General features: G+C 43.7%; 3 protein-coding genes across 4 annotated transcripts in view; all 3 read right to left on the reverse strand.

Annotated features, from left to right (window-relative positions):
* Window positions 1–14,839, reverse strand: part of LOC112568945 — a 197,683-nt gene that overhangs the window by 100,889 nt on the left and 81,955 nt on the right. The window lies entirely within an intron of this gene.
* LOC112568946 overlaps window positions 1–14,839 on the reverse strand; it is an 88,148-nt gene that overhangs the window by 5,280 nt on the left and 68,029 nt on the right. Inside the window, exon 2 of one of the 2 annotated variants that reach the window (XM_025246533.1) lies at window positions 13,797–14,138. The exons of the other annotated variant lie outside the window; for it this stretch is intronic. Coding sequence (XP_025102318.1) covers window positions 13,797–14,138 — 342 coding nt within the window. The remainder of the gene's footprint in view (window positions 1–13,796; window positions 14,139–14,839) is intronic. 2 annotated transcript variants of the gene reach the window in all.
* LOC112568948 lies at window positions 553–5,076 on the reverse strand. The gene is made up of 2 exons (XM_025246536.1): window positions 4,077–5,076; window positions 553–1,427 (listed from the first exon to the last, which is right to left on the reverse strand). The coding sequence occupies exons 1-2, from the start codon at window positions 4,174–4,176 to the stop codon at window positions 976–978; spliced, it is 552 nt and encodes a 183-aa protein (XP_025102321.1). The 5' UTR covers window positions 4,177–5,076; the 3' UTR covers window positions 553–975.

Consider the following 14,839-nt stretch of genomic DNA (forward strand, 5'->3'; position numbering starts at 1 on the left):
GAAGCAGAAGAGCTGGTCGCAAGCTGCCAAGAGCGCAGGTGACCAAAGGAATAGAACTTTGTTATAATACTACATCAAACCTGTTTATTTTATCTTTTTTACTTTTTAAACAAAACATTTTCCGCCTTCAACCACTCTTAAAGTTACTTATTTGTAATTTGAAACAAGGGTAAGGAAGGAGAGACCGGATAGATAGATATTCCCCTAAGCAGACCCCCTGCATCATACACCACGGGAAGCAAAACAAAGTGACCACCGACTATTTCACTCATCCCTGTGTCATTGTCTCCATCCCTGACACCCAAGCCTCATGAATACTCTACTTAATCTCACCCCCACAACACCACCATCCTACATCCTCCTTTTACCAATCTTACAACAGCATCACTCAGTCATCTGCCTCACGTCTTCACACTCACTCACGAACAGACCGAACATGTCGACATCGTCAGGTAGGACCAGACTCATGTCTTTACCTGCATGAGTAAAGGAACTACTTGACGAGTCACGTGTGTGTCAGCAGCAGGTGTGAGTGGGCGTCGTGACGTGGAGGAAAAGAAGTGCGGGCAGGCGGTGGTACGTGTGCGCAGTGATATACACAATCGATCTCCGCAGCAAGGAGAGCGCTAAGAAAACACTGACTAATTATTCATGGAGTGGGTTTTAGCACGGCCTACGTAATGGAAAACAGACTAATGAAATAACAATGTCCTTTCACGAGAGGACTGCGCCAGCTCTCTAATTGAAACCATATTTGACCGAGATTTTGTTTTCTGTGGACTGATGCCTCTTCTGATCTTTTTGTTCTTCCGTCTGTTAGCAGACGACAGGCCATTAAAGTAGCGATAGTCATGTCGAGATAACTATGGTATGAGGTAAGCATAGAGACTGCAACACATTTTAGAATATAAAATCAGTTTCAGTTTGTGTACTTAGATGTTTTGAGTAAAGAATTTTTTTAATTATTATTTTTTTTTACCATTGTCTTTTTAGAGTGTGAGTGTTAGTGTGAGTATTGAAGGAATGAATAATTAACCATCGACTTGATAGAAATATCTCACTTTTTCGTTTGGCATTAAGCGACCACGAGACTATTTTGACTAAACCACTACTGGACTCGAATCCAGTGACGTTGCAGCCAATCCAGCGGGTGGCCTCCACCGCCAGGTCCAGTACCAGTGTCCGGAGTCGGGTGGACCGCGAGTTGCGTTCATCTATTTCACACGAGCTGAACACATCTGTCGTCAGACACTTGCGGCCGCCATAGTTGATCGAAGCAATGATGCCCCCTGTGTGAGAGGAGTGGCTAGTGGTCATCGCGAACATGGTGATGGACATCAGGTCCACGTTGGACGGCAACGACACCCCCGAACATTCCACCTCCACGATGCTGCTCACACCATGGAAGTGGTCTTTGTAGGACATTCCTGCAAAACCGATAATAATACTTTCAATTAATTTAAACTCGTTCTTTTTATTAAAATTGTCAAAACTAAACAATTATATTATTTTTATAATGAGACTTGAAAACATTATAGTTATGCTAATAATAAAAACAAAAATACTAAACATTTTAACAGTTTAATCACAAAGGTAGCCGCGCTGGTTCTAGATATTTTTCATGTCGGTTTTTGTAGAAAGTTTACCTGAATATAGAAAACAACAATATAAACAGACGAACAACAAAGCTAGCAACTTTAGAAACAAAATGAAGAGACTTTGAGTAAAGGTAGCCTTAGCAGTCAAGAAATGCAAACTGTTCTGTCTTCTGACTCTTTTTCATGATAACATGTTAATCATCGTTTGGTATCGACGATGCCATTGACATCCACTTCTGGATATTAGTCACATGACATCGGACAGCATCTGAAATGTTTTTAATTTTGAAGTTGAACAGGTCACGTGTAGGCAAGGCTAGGACACAGTCCTGACAACAATCACCTATACATCCCCCTAAACCTTTCCAGGAGGAGTTTTAACTTATTCAACACACACGACGAAGTGTGGACCAGTGTCTCTTCTCAGATTTCGCAGCCTCGTAGTGAAGTGTCCTTGACCTCAGAGGTCTCATGATGGCGGACATGACCTGCACGTTGCGGTGGTGCGAGGATTGTCAATTATTTCAGACACGTCTGCTGGGCGGCCGGACGGCAGGCAGGATGTCACGTGTCAGTGCGGGGGCTGATTGAGTAGACTTCGACCTCCGATGAGCCGAGGGGTTAATGTCCGTCTTCCTCCAATCACGAGCCGCGAGGACCTTCACTATCAACAGCAGGCTCTTGTAAACAAACGTTCACTGAATGGACTTGTAAACAAACATTAACCGCACGGCCTTGTAAACAAATATCCGCATCACGGTCATGTGACCACGCGAATCGAGAAGAGATCTGGTTATCTGCCCCTGTAGGAGCACAAAGCTCGCTCCGATCTCATTTTTAAATTGAAAATCGATCTAATTTTTTTTTCTATGGGTAATTTTTTGTTAGAAACTTCGTTTGGCCTTTATGCTTGTTGTAGAGTGTAAAGATGGAGGAAATCCAGAATTAACTTGGCTAACCTCAACTCCTGTACCGATGGAGATGCCCGTGTAGGAATTTTTAAAGGATCGTTTATAAACCTCATGAATGCTTTGTTTTTGAAACTAACGATAAACATTAAATACAAGTAAAGAAAAAATGATGAATGAAACAAGAAATAAAAAGGAAGAAAGGAAAAGACACAGCTTTGTAGTTTTGCACAGTACATAATAAAATATTCGTGATTATCCGGCCAGCGACTGTCAGACTATTTATTCCTGTAGTTTCCTGGTTACCATGCAAAGTTCAGGCAGGTTAGCAGATCACAAAACAACAGCGCAGGAGAAAACACCAAAAGCTTGGAAATTGCATTTGTTTTCAAATTCTAAGCTATTTGTTGATTTCCATCTTCTTTTTCAACTGTAAATGTCAACTTAATGATCGGAACGCCGTGCGGTCGATAGGCGGTCCAGCTTTTTGTTGCCAGCTTTTATCCCTCACTCCGTCAGGTTATTAATCATCTTCCTCTGGATTTAAAAAAAAATTCATAATTGGATCTCGTGTTCTAGGGTGCAAAGCATTTTTCCACCTGATAAAAATCAGCTGTCATTTAAGGAACGCACACCTGATATTATCACCTGTAATTTGTCGACCGCGTACCGTAGGCGGAAGTCTCTGCCGAGATTCTCAGAAATTTCATCTTTTTTCTCGCAGTTTCTCTTCTCCTTTGAGGAAGTCGTCAGTCCTGGTGAGATACATGTGTCATAATAGCTGGTGGTGACCAGTGGTGTCATCTGTAGGTAAACATAGACTGACCTATGCATCCGTTATGATTTATAATTAGAATATTTTATCTACTGGAGATATTCTGTCCTGTTCTGAACCCTTGCGCTCAAATCTCTCCCAGGCATTCAATGTTATTTGTTCTGTTTCCAAGCGCGCCGCCATTGTTCAATTTCTCATGCGTTCTTGATTTTCCTGTCAGGAGATGTGGACGACCAGGGGAGAAGGAGGAACAAAAGACGATGTTGGCTGACACAGCTCTCCACAAGTGACGTGTTGGAGTTGTCGATATCCTGAAATCCCTGCAATTTTCAATTCCCTGCAACTGTCCCCCACACCCCCATCTCCTTCCCACCCCATCCACCCCCCTGCTGCTATCTTTCGTACTTGACCAGCAAAGCGCGAACACTTCTTCTAGACATCGCAGTCGCTGATGGGATTAGACCACAGAGCTAGACTGGTGCTGGTTGTGCAGATTATGAGACAAAAGCCGTTAGCTTAATGGTTTAGCTAGCTCTGTGAGGTCTAAAAGGAATTTCTCGGTGGTCCAGCGGCACTCTGCACGCAAAATGTTGAGATAATGGGCTCGGCACTAAAGCTTATGCTGGAAGCTTTCCTCAACCTCAACTTTTTTTCTTCTTTTTTTTTCCACGTTCGCAGAATCAGAATCGGTGCAGTGATGGAAGAAAGCAGAAGAAATAAAGGAAAGAAAAGTGGAAGCATACACTTTGAACAAAGATAAATAAGGGAATAACAATGTTGAACAATGTGACTTACCATTGCTTGCATTGCTGGAGCAGAAGCAGGAGGAGAAGAGCAGCAGCAGCATCACGAGACAGGGCTTCAGCACCACTAGCTGCTGCCGTGCGTCCGCCATGATGTGGGAGAAGTGGTTGCGCGTGGAAACGCACCCACGGGTCTTCTTTCACGCTTGTCGAAAATGATTGGGTACAGCAGGCCGTTGTCTCCCTTGGTGATGGTGCTCATTGGGGAAGGCGGGATTGCTTACCCTTGGCGGTGGAGGCAGCATTGTAATGCTAGTCTTGAAATCGGATTACTGCGGCTTGTAGACATGATAGGTTAGGCTGTGCGCGCCTTGCAGTCAATGGACGCGCGGAAAGGAGGAAAGGAGGGAGAGACAGAGAGAAGGAAGACAGAAAGATGTTGATGTACAGTCGGAGCAGTAGTCGTTGAGATACAGGAGCCATGACAAATGTCACCGGATAAGGACAAGGGAGATTAGAAAACTAACTCGAGGAACGGAAAAACAAAGGAAGCCGTATGTCTTCCAGCCCTCGGGATATTACTGGGATTAAACGGGCTTCTAACGAAGAATTTGCTAAGCTTTAGCACAGAAATCAAGTCAGGTAACAGCAACACGGTGGTGTGGGAACCTGGGGAGGGGACAAGGAGGGCACGAGCACCTCAAAAACCATAATGTGAAGGCGAGGTGAATATCGAGTCCCTTCGAGTATCTTCCTACTGCAGCCATTGAAGGATATGCCATGTATGGTAATCCTAGCCATGTATGGCAAAACGTCACGTGTTGTATGACATCACTAGTGTATGTCACGTGACATGCCACCCATGTGACGGACCCCCCAGTACTATCGTCTCACGCATTCGCGGCCTCTCTTACTTTGACCCTCCCATCTCCCCTCACACTTTGTGTTTCTGATTCTGAGAGTACTCCATCTTTGTCTTCCTTTCTCTCTTTCTCTCTTTCTCTCTCTTCACTCACTCACACACACACACACACACAAGAACTTACATTCAATGTCGGGCGCATGCTAAGTGTACAGTGCACGCGATGTCAGCGGACTGATGAAGATAAACAAACGGCTCGAGACACCCGATGTCAGCAACACCTCATACATCACAAGAGACAGGCAATGTCAGCATCGCTGCTAAGTTGACGATGAGTGGCACGCGATGCCGATAATATGCTAAGTCCGAGACACGAGGCACGTGGTGTGAGTAGCTGCTAAATATACAACCGACACGCAACGTGCTGGTCACGTCCCAACATGTCACGTGGTGTGAGTAGCTGCTAAATATACAACCGACACGCAACAGCCTGGTCACGCCCCAATACGTCACGTGTATCCTCGAAGCATGCTAAGCATACAGTACGTCACTGTGAATATTATGTAGGAAGAAAATGATCAGCATTAAATATGTCACTGTTAAAATATACGATGTCACAAGCGATGTCACAAGCGATGGAAAATACTCAAGTGACAGTGAAGGTCTGCAATGTGGTTCTCCCTGCAACATCAAAAAGATTATTACAAAAAAGTGCCGCCTGCACAAAATCAAAGAAATGTTCATCATCGTCATCACCTAGAGATGTCAACGGCAATAAAAACTGAAAAAGTAAAGGCCTAAAAGGAAAGGAGGAGAAAGGAAGGAGATAGAAAGGTTAATAATTGGTCCCAGACCCTGCACCACGTCTTGCTTATCCATCTTGCACGACACAGATGTGATTTGTGGTCAGACAATAAATAGCAGCTGATACACTTAGTATTCACATATCCACTGATACTGAATATTTGGCGGTCAGAAGACTTTCACAGCTCGCTGTCTGTGTCTTGCAACAGGTTTGAGATTACTCCTCATCAATAAAAAAAAACTACTATGTCTCTCGGTCTCTGTTTGATTCAGGTTATTAACATTATTAACAATGGAAATGATTTTGTTTTTGTGTATGCATGTGTTTGTGTGTGAGAGAGAGTGAGTCTCGAGCGACTGGCGGGTGACACTAACCTAACATTACACAAACTCGTGACATAACTTCCTGAACAAGAAATGTGTTCTGAGACTCTGGTATTTAAATTACCATGGCGACAACAGGCAAGCAAGAGAATTTCATTAACCATGTAAAGTGAGACAGAGCTGGCTGTGTCCAGCAACCAACGTGTTGACCGCAAAACACTGAAATTTGACCTACGAGATGGTAAGTTTTCTGAAAGAAAAATGTCGGTTTTGCCACCTGGTACTAGACAGACCGTGATGTCCAAATGTCAACAGCTGTGTTCCTGGACATGAAGGACACGATGTCTCATATAAAAACCAGGGCTTGTTTACAAACAACACTACCTTCTTACTTCGCTATGCAAACATACAACACATCGATATGCATCGCCAATAAATACATCCCCGTGAAGCTCGCCAGTTGGTCACGTGATCCGTTATAACATACCCTTAAACTCCCCACATTACAAGAGAAAAAAAAGATATTGTGACGACGACAGAAGCTGGGAACAAAGACTACTGTGAGGCCGGGTGCGCGAACTCCGGGTGGCAGGCCCTATCCGCAGGACTCCACTTACGTCGGCCACTAGCAACGATGGTCCAGTGATGAACTTGACCTGGCGGTTGGCGGTCACCGTGATGTTGCAGCCATACTCTCGCGACATGCCGTCACGCAGGTCTAGCACGAGGTTGCGCAGGTGCGTTGCGCGTGAGTTACGCGGGTTGATGGCGCAGGCGGCAAAGGCACGTGACGTCTGACACTCCGCGGATTGGAGGGAGGCATAGGCTGTCATCTGACCGTCACGCACCGTGAACAGCGTCATCAACACTACCTCCATATCCGGCGGAAGTGAGTTTGCGGAGCAGGACACTTCCAGAACATTGTGCAGTCCCCGGAATGGGCCGACTGTCATTCCTGCAGAAAAGACACAGAAAGACAGAATGAAGGACGGATGAAACCAAAATGAATGAAACACAGGAATTCTGATAAAGACGTGTACGATATAGCGATTTCAATTAAAAGGAATGAAAAATTAGTTTTTGAACAATATATATATATGTATATATAGGGATGTATAGGGAACATGCTTTTAAAAAACATTTTATAATATGAGGTATATGATATAAATAAGCATCTTTCTCATTTATATCGAGTAGTACATTTTACACGTGTAAACTCTGCATGACAGTAGTTATCATGACATTTTTCTGCAGTAGTATTGTGTCTGACAATATCTATCTTATCACAGTTCGGCAGGCGAGTGGAGTGTTAATGCACTTCCAAATAAAACATTCACAAAAGCTCGCCTTTGAAGAATGTAGTTAATGTAATTAGTTAATTAATCCCATTCGAGTGATTGAACATAAATGAGCAAAAAGCATGGAACCGACACACGCACACAGCCAGAGCTGAAGAACCCGGGTACCACCTTCTCTGACTTGCAACAGTGTTAACAAGAATAGAAAAATAAAACTACTTTGATTTGGTTGACATTATGGCTACCAGTATTACTAATAATAATAATAATAATAATAATAATAATAATAATAATAATAATAATAATAATGTGTGATTTGTACAGCGCATACTGAGACTCGTACGGAGCGTGCTGTCATGTCTTCAGACAACAAGACGAGGACAACAATTAAAGTGAAGGAGGTATGGTCATTTTTCCTGATGGTTGATAGAAGACAAACATAGAAACTGTCTATCTTTATCCTGTAAGCTGTATCATGTATTATCTGTGTGGGAGTGCCAGACACTCTCTCTGCACAAAGCTGCCATCAACATGTCCTTCCGTCTCTACCTTGCTCAAGGTCTCTCGTCTCTGTCTCTCAGCCTGCTGCTTGACGTGGATTGGTGGGTTTTTGCTACATTAGCTTACCTAGTGATGCATATACTTACCACGATCTGTCTACAGCGGCAAGTGCTGTACCTACCTTATTTATGTCGCCATCATTAAATCTTTACATTAACCTGACTGCTTGCTTTCATAACAGCCAGAATCAATAAGGTGGACAGAAAAAAGGAATATTTTTGTCTTTTGTGCAGATGAGCCCTGCAGCTGGTTTCAAAAAAATGTCTAAGGCGACCCGGCATTTTTAAGAACCGCCATTGTCCTAGCATTTTAGTCTATTCATTGCAGTCTACACAACTGCTATTTATTACAACGTGCAGTCTGTTTGTGTGTTTGTTTGTGTGTATATGTGTGCAGTGTGTGTTTGTGTGTGTGGTCATGTATGTGTGTCTGTGTGTTTCCAGTGAACACGAGGACACAAAGACTGTGCAAGTGGAGGAGTTAGCAGGTAAAGATATGGCGGTCTGTAAAGGTGGCGGCACAATGGACTTTGCAATTTCGCAAAGAGCAAACAGACAGCAAAACGCACACGATGGCAGCTGCGTCAATAAAAAATCATTACTGGGAAAGCTTTCAGGCATTTTGTCCTGGTTTTGTGATCTCAAGCTAAAAGGTCGGGTCTGTACTAACACTATACATCCTGGTTACACCTTTGTGTTGGTGTCCATTAAATAGACTTCACTCCACAGGAAGCATCCCCCCTCTCTGTCGCTCAGCACCTCTCTCCCCCACTCCCTGCACCGCAGACTACAGTAACATTTGGGGCTGAAAGGCTTTGGCACCATCTCTCCCATCTCCACCTGTGCAGGCTGCTAATAGGTCCCTCAGACAACTTAGACATTTGCGTGACAGAGAGGCCAAAAGCTGAGGGAGGGAAAACGCAGGCTCCTAGTGTCCATTGGCTGTGTGGGGAGATACAGCAATGGAGACACAAGACAGACACATAGACAAAATATCAAACAATTCAGACGAAGAACTGACGACAAAAAATAGAGAGATGGACACAAATTTCAAGAGACTTACCGTTTGGCTGTGCAAGCGATGAGACGGCCATTGTGATGACGATGAAGAGGAGGCTGCATCTTGGCAGCTTGTCTGTCCACTGCCTCTCGGCGAACCACATCCTGGCCAACAGCAGCTCCGACAACAAATGTGCAGGCGCGTGCCCGACAGGCAAGTAACTCCAGCGGGGACATACTTAGGCTTGTGAGTGATTTCCCCTGACACTAACATCTAGCTCAGCGCAGTTGTTTCTATCTGCCTTCGCCAGATTGAATTGTCGCGAGTTCTTTCCTCTTTGTCTCAAGATAACGAAATAGAGAAACATGCAGTTTTGGGTAGCATGCGAAAAAAAGTTAGTTTGAGAGGTGTTGCTTAAGTGCACGAGGCAGCAATAGTGTACCTGGTAGTCTTGACAGAATATAGAAAGGTATTCTGTAAGATTAACTGAACCTGAGTTATAAAGTCAGGTGTCCAGGTGGCCTTCGTGCACCAGGAGACTATACAAAATTTATCTCTGTAGTATCTTTGTACAAGTAAGACAATGCAAAATTGAATGCTGATTGTCGTAAACTCAGCGCAGAGGACAAGGACTGGATGCTCAGCTCAACAAACTGCAAGTATTTGACTATAGTCACACTATTCAAATAGAAACTACAGGCAAGATCCTACTACAGTATTCACTTTTTTCAACAAGCCTCCGAGGTTTGTGGTTTTATTTAACACAATAATCAGACCACGTGTGTTATTTTTTAACAAAGCTCTCAAGTGATTATTCCAGCAGTTCACCTTAAAATATGTCTCAAGTCACTAATAATGTCTTTACATGACAGAACGAGGTAGCTTTGCATAATTTACTCAATGAACTTTATAAAAAGATATGTCAGCAACATTTGTTAAAACTAGCGATAATGAGGAGTGTCTCGCACGTTGGTCTTGCTACAACAAGAAACAATAAGGAGTGTTACTTATGTTACTATTGCTACAACAACAAGAAACGAAGATAATCAACTGTGTGTCTGTTACTGCAAATACATTCTGAAGGTTGAGCCATGGGACAATGGGTTAGTTGGTAAACAAGAAGTCAAGAAAGACTTCTACGTTCAAGGACACCAGGATCGGAGGACAATGCGTGTAGGCGGCGCTGCAAACATTCAGAACAGCCACTGGACATCCACAAGACATTTGCCAAGGGAAACAATTATCGTTTAAGCATTAATGAAACCATGGCCTTGAAAAAATAAATCTTCTTATTTCTCAATAAAGCAGCGGATTAGGATTAAGGACAAGGTAGAAGAAAAGGACATCACCCTCAGAAAAATGAGGTCTCAAGCATCTCACCTCCCCAAAGACCTCAAAGTGCTAGATGACCTTTACAGGTTTTATTAGTCTCAAACCATAAAACGAAGATACGACACCCGGTAGATCGGCCTTTTGTCATTTTCCTCGCTGTCATCATCGTCGTCATCATCATTGTTGATATCATCCACACTATCGTAAAATACTAAAGACTTTTGACAGTATAATTTTCAAAGAATCTTAAATTTGTAGAAAAAGTCATGTCACAAGACACCTACAAACTCGTCCGCATTATTATTGGCATCATCACTACTGCTACTCGTCCTACCTTTCATAGATACTTTCGTAAAAAAGTCAGAAAGAAAGAAGGAGAGAAAACTTTCTTATCGAAGAAGAGGACAGGAGAAAAGGAAAGAAAGACTAAGACAATGCAAGTCAGCCCGCGACTGAAAAGGGAGACAATATCCAGATGACGTCAGCGTTGGACAGCTTGTTGCTTGCCTTTTGACCAGACAGCTTAAACACTCTAGACCCCGATTACGACGACGAGGAAGAAGAGCAAATAACTGGTGCACTCTGTGGCCAGACAACTCTATGTTCAAGCAAACATGACAGGGTAACCAGCATAAATAACCGTTATCGTCTGCTTGGAGGGGCAGACCACTCCACGTCATCGCGAGACGAGAGACGCCGACATTTGTAAATAAAACTTGAACGATAGGCAGAGGTCGTAAATATGTGTTTGTGTTTGTTTATTTTTTATATGTTTGTCGGTTGGGGTTCGCTGGGGTCAAGTAACGTGAAAGGTCCGGTCAGATTGTCTCCCTACGTGTGCTACTTAATAGTCTGCATACAAAACGCACTAATTATCTCCCTTTTGTTACTCTCGCCGTATAGAAACAGACTTGTCAGCGACCCTGTTGGCATCAACGTGGAGATCGATAACAAACCATCACCGCGTGGCGACGAGACTCACAGACAGGCGGCGGGTGAGTGGAGGTGGGGTTGGGACGGGGGTGACGTTTGCCGATACGTCACTTCCTGTCAAGTGACTAGCGGCTTTGTGCGATGGCTGCAGGCGTGATTGGAGCATTGCGGGCATGGTGCTGCTCTCACAGAGTTATCGCCCTTCACTGAGGACTGATGTTCGTCACTATATTGACATCCTGCTTCTCCTGATTAACGAAACAACGGGGTGAAAGGTCAAGACGGAGACCAGAGGTTGATAGAGAAAAAACATGAGAACTGGTCTTCTTGCGCAAATACGTACATGCATATACAATCACACATAATCACGGTAGTCTACCTATCTGCCTGTTTACCGTGGTATGTATGAATAATATATATATATTAATAAACATTCACACCAATCTATATCAAAATAAGATACATATGTAAACTTTTCTGCATATCTTTAGTCTATGGATCTTTGATGAAAAGAGTCGTTTACTTTTTTCATAGAACGGAGCATTCCAAGACTGATTCAAGGGGGGAAAAAAACTTACCTCCCACCAACTAGGAACTTACTCCCGAGTTTTCCAAAAAGTTTGTCTCTTCATCACCCATGTCCCTCTTGCTTGTGAATGACATTTTTAACCCTAACTCTAGTGAGCTTACCATGGTCTTTGACCTTTGACCTTACTTGGTACAGCTTTATTTTTTGAATTGCTCTATGATGAAATGTGTACAGGGCAGTTGTGTGTGTGACATACAGGGTCAACATCCCTCAGGATAGTCAGGAGCCGGCAGGGTCTACATCTGTTGTTTGAGTGTCAACAAAAAGAAAAAGAAAGTAAGACGCTATCTGTGAGTGGATCTTACAAGTTGTCTCCGCCTGCTGTGTAGGTGAGTTTTGAAAAGGGTAGCATGTCCCCAGGTAGCCCTCACCATCTACTGCATTGATTGGCTGGACGTGCCTGACAACAGCCTGCAGTCAGCAGTCGTCTCCCGTGACTTGCAGCCAGACACGAATTGTGTAAAGACATTTGTTACCAGCCCCCTTGTCACACAGGCGCCATCTCGAGGACAAAAGAAAACTTGAAACATCACTCGACGAAGCAGCCTCTGCACTGCGCACTGAAAGAATTCCCTGACCGATGGAGCAGAAGCCACAAATCGAGGAGCATGTGGAGATGGAATCCACAGAGGACAAAAGAGGAAACACATTTGTTTTCTTGTTCACACAGAGCATCGATCGCAGCGGGATTATGAGAAAATCAGTTCAGTCATGCACGAGACACGATTTGGGGCAAAACATCACTGAGATACCCTGTTCTCTTGTAATTTAATCTACATTTATCATCCATCATTCATCTTTTTTCTTTGAAAGTGATTTCATTTAGTGCACAACCGCGAGACCATCAAACTGCATCGAGTAATACTAAGTCTTCTTCGGTATATGTGGTCTGCTGCAGATACAAATGGAGCAATCGTATTCCAAAGTAGAAACAGCAGGAAGAAAAAGTTCACAAGGCCCTAGGGCAGACAAATCTTGAAACAAACCTCACATCCCTCTATACTCTCGCCTTGTGTTTACGAGAGGTGATATTATCAACAATGTCGCAATAGTCGCATATTCTACTCGCCAAGTCTCAAAACTCATACTCCCTACAGTCGCAATATCAGACAATGCGTCGCTGGTTAACAAGGCCCTCAAGCCAATCATTAGAGATCGTTGGTGCCAGCGCTCTGCTCTCCCCTTTTATTCAAAAAAAAAAGTTAAAGAACTTCGGCAGCTCCGGACTGGAGTGGTGTCCCCTGCCTCGTGGCAATTTGTCAGTCGATATTCTGCAGCTGCCTCCCAACTCTTCTCCTTCATGGCTACAGTGACGTGGCCATCTCCTAGTCCTTACATGACAAATACCTTCCAGTACTCATGCTTTCTCTCCTGCTAACGACAGTCACGTGATCGCTTTACCCGGACTGAGCCTACAGCTACCATCTCTCGCTCCTCCCTTGAGCCCAGAGCACATGTTCCTCAGAAAATGCTTTTCATGTATCCGTTTGTTATTTTAAAAACTACAGTTGATCGATTTGTCTTTCGGCATCCACATTGCTGTTAAGTGTATTTTTATGCCAAGAAATGACTTACTCACATTTAGGAAACGTTTCTACTGATCGATAGCTGAAGCTCTCATGTCGCAGACAAGTTCAGGGGAACATAACCGATGTAGCTCTGGCATTGACAAAGGAGTTATCCATTCACGGTATGGTGTAGTAAAATGTCGACTGAAAGAGCGAGGGGAGAAAGAGAGAGAGAGAGACAGAGATGGACTGACAGCTCGCCAGAAAGAAAGAGTTTGAAGACGTGCCGTAGTTAAATTCAGGGGAGACTACAACACAGTGTGCAGAGGGAGTTATCTTTCGTGATTATGGCTGAGAGTAAATTATAGGAAATTAGCTTTAGAAATATTCCTTGACAGAAACCCAGCCAGACAGCCCGCAAGTCAGACCGATTCAGATAAACAGAAATATAAGAAATATTAGATAAAAACTCCGACACGCCAGTTGCCCAGTTACACCAGAACAACTCCGCTGAGCACTGCTCACTCCTCGTCATGCTCATGTCTCCCGCAGTCCTACTCACTCTCTTTTCTGACGTCAAGGGACCACGATGTCGTCACAAAGCGGCGCTGGGGGTTGAGGCTGGTGACGTTGCAGCCGAAGCTCTCCGTGTGACCCTCCGGGAGGTCAACTAACAGCGTCTTGACCCGCGACAAGCGAGGGTTCACCGAGTCCACCACGCAGGCGGAGAAGTAGCTGGACGTTGTGCATTCCCGGGACTTGGGGCTGACGAAGGCCAGGATCTTATCGTTCTTGAGCAAGAACAGCGACACTGTGAACACATCGAAATAGGTTTCCACTCTCTCTGAGGAACACTCCACTTCCAGAACATCTTGCAGGCCTTGAAAATTGTTGACACTCATTCCTAGAAGACAAAAATGAAAACTATAGTGAAACGAAGATGCATTGTAGACAATATTTTATGAAATCTATTCCACAGATGTTTAGCAGCACTTTCTATAAACATAAAAATATTCATATGTGCATACATGGAGAAATCTATCGTCAAAATATACTTTCTTCAACTAAGCGATAAAGGTTCCAATGTTATTGTGTTCTCTCCGTAAACTGCGAAAGCTGGAGACAAAAGATGAAAGATTAAAACTCAAACTTTGAAAGTAAACAAACGCTTTCAAATAAGACATCCTCAATACGTCTACATTTCCTAGCAATTTGTTCTTTAAGAAACAGAAAGAACTGCTTTATTCCACTCGTTTCTTTTAATGTTTACTGCTGAGCAATCGATGATAGTCAGATGTTCTCTGATCGATGTCGGAATCACGAGATGCACATGTCACAAGGCCACAAGACAGGTATGGTGGCGCGTGCCACGTCACTGGGGGTTGCAGGTAAACTCCGTCTGACCCTTGACCTCACCTCGCTACCTTGCGAGATGACTGTGCTCACGTCACGTGGTTTTATTTATACGTGCGGGTTTGTGTGTGTGAATGCGTTGTGAAGTGTTGTGTATCGTTGTGTACAGCTATGGTAACAACTTACACACATTTATTTCCCCATCTTACTCTTTTACTTCAAACAGTGTTGTAGACGACTGCATTTTAATAG

Source organism: Pomacea canaliculata, linkage group LG7 (assembly GCF_003073045.1).
Source record: "Pomacea canaliculata isolate SZHN2017 linkage group LG7, ASM307304v1, whole genome shotgun sequence".
NCBI classification, from domain to species: domain Eukaryota; kingdom Metazoa; phylum Mollusca; class Gastropoda; order Architaenioglossa; family Ampullariidae; genus Pomacea; species Pomacea canaliculata.

What these genes read in the sequence shown, in the direction of transcription:
- LOC112568948 (XM_025246536.1), bottom strand. Translation starts at nt 4,176, where the DNA reads ATGGCGGACGCACGGCAGCAGCTAGTGGTGCTGAAGCCCTGTCTCGTG. An exon ending in CTCCAGCAATGCAAGCAATG is followed by an intron (nt 1,428 to 4,076) that starts GTAAGTCACATT and finishes TCGGTTTTGCAG; the next exon opens with GAATGTCCTACAAAGACCAC.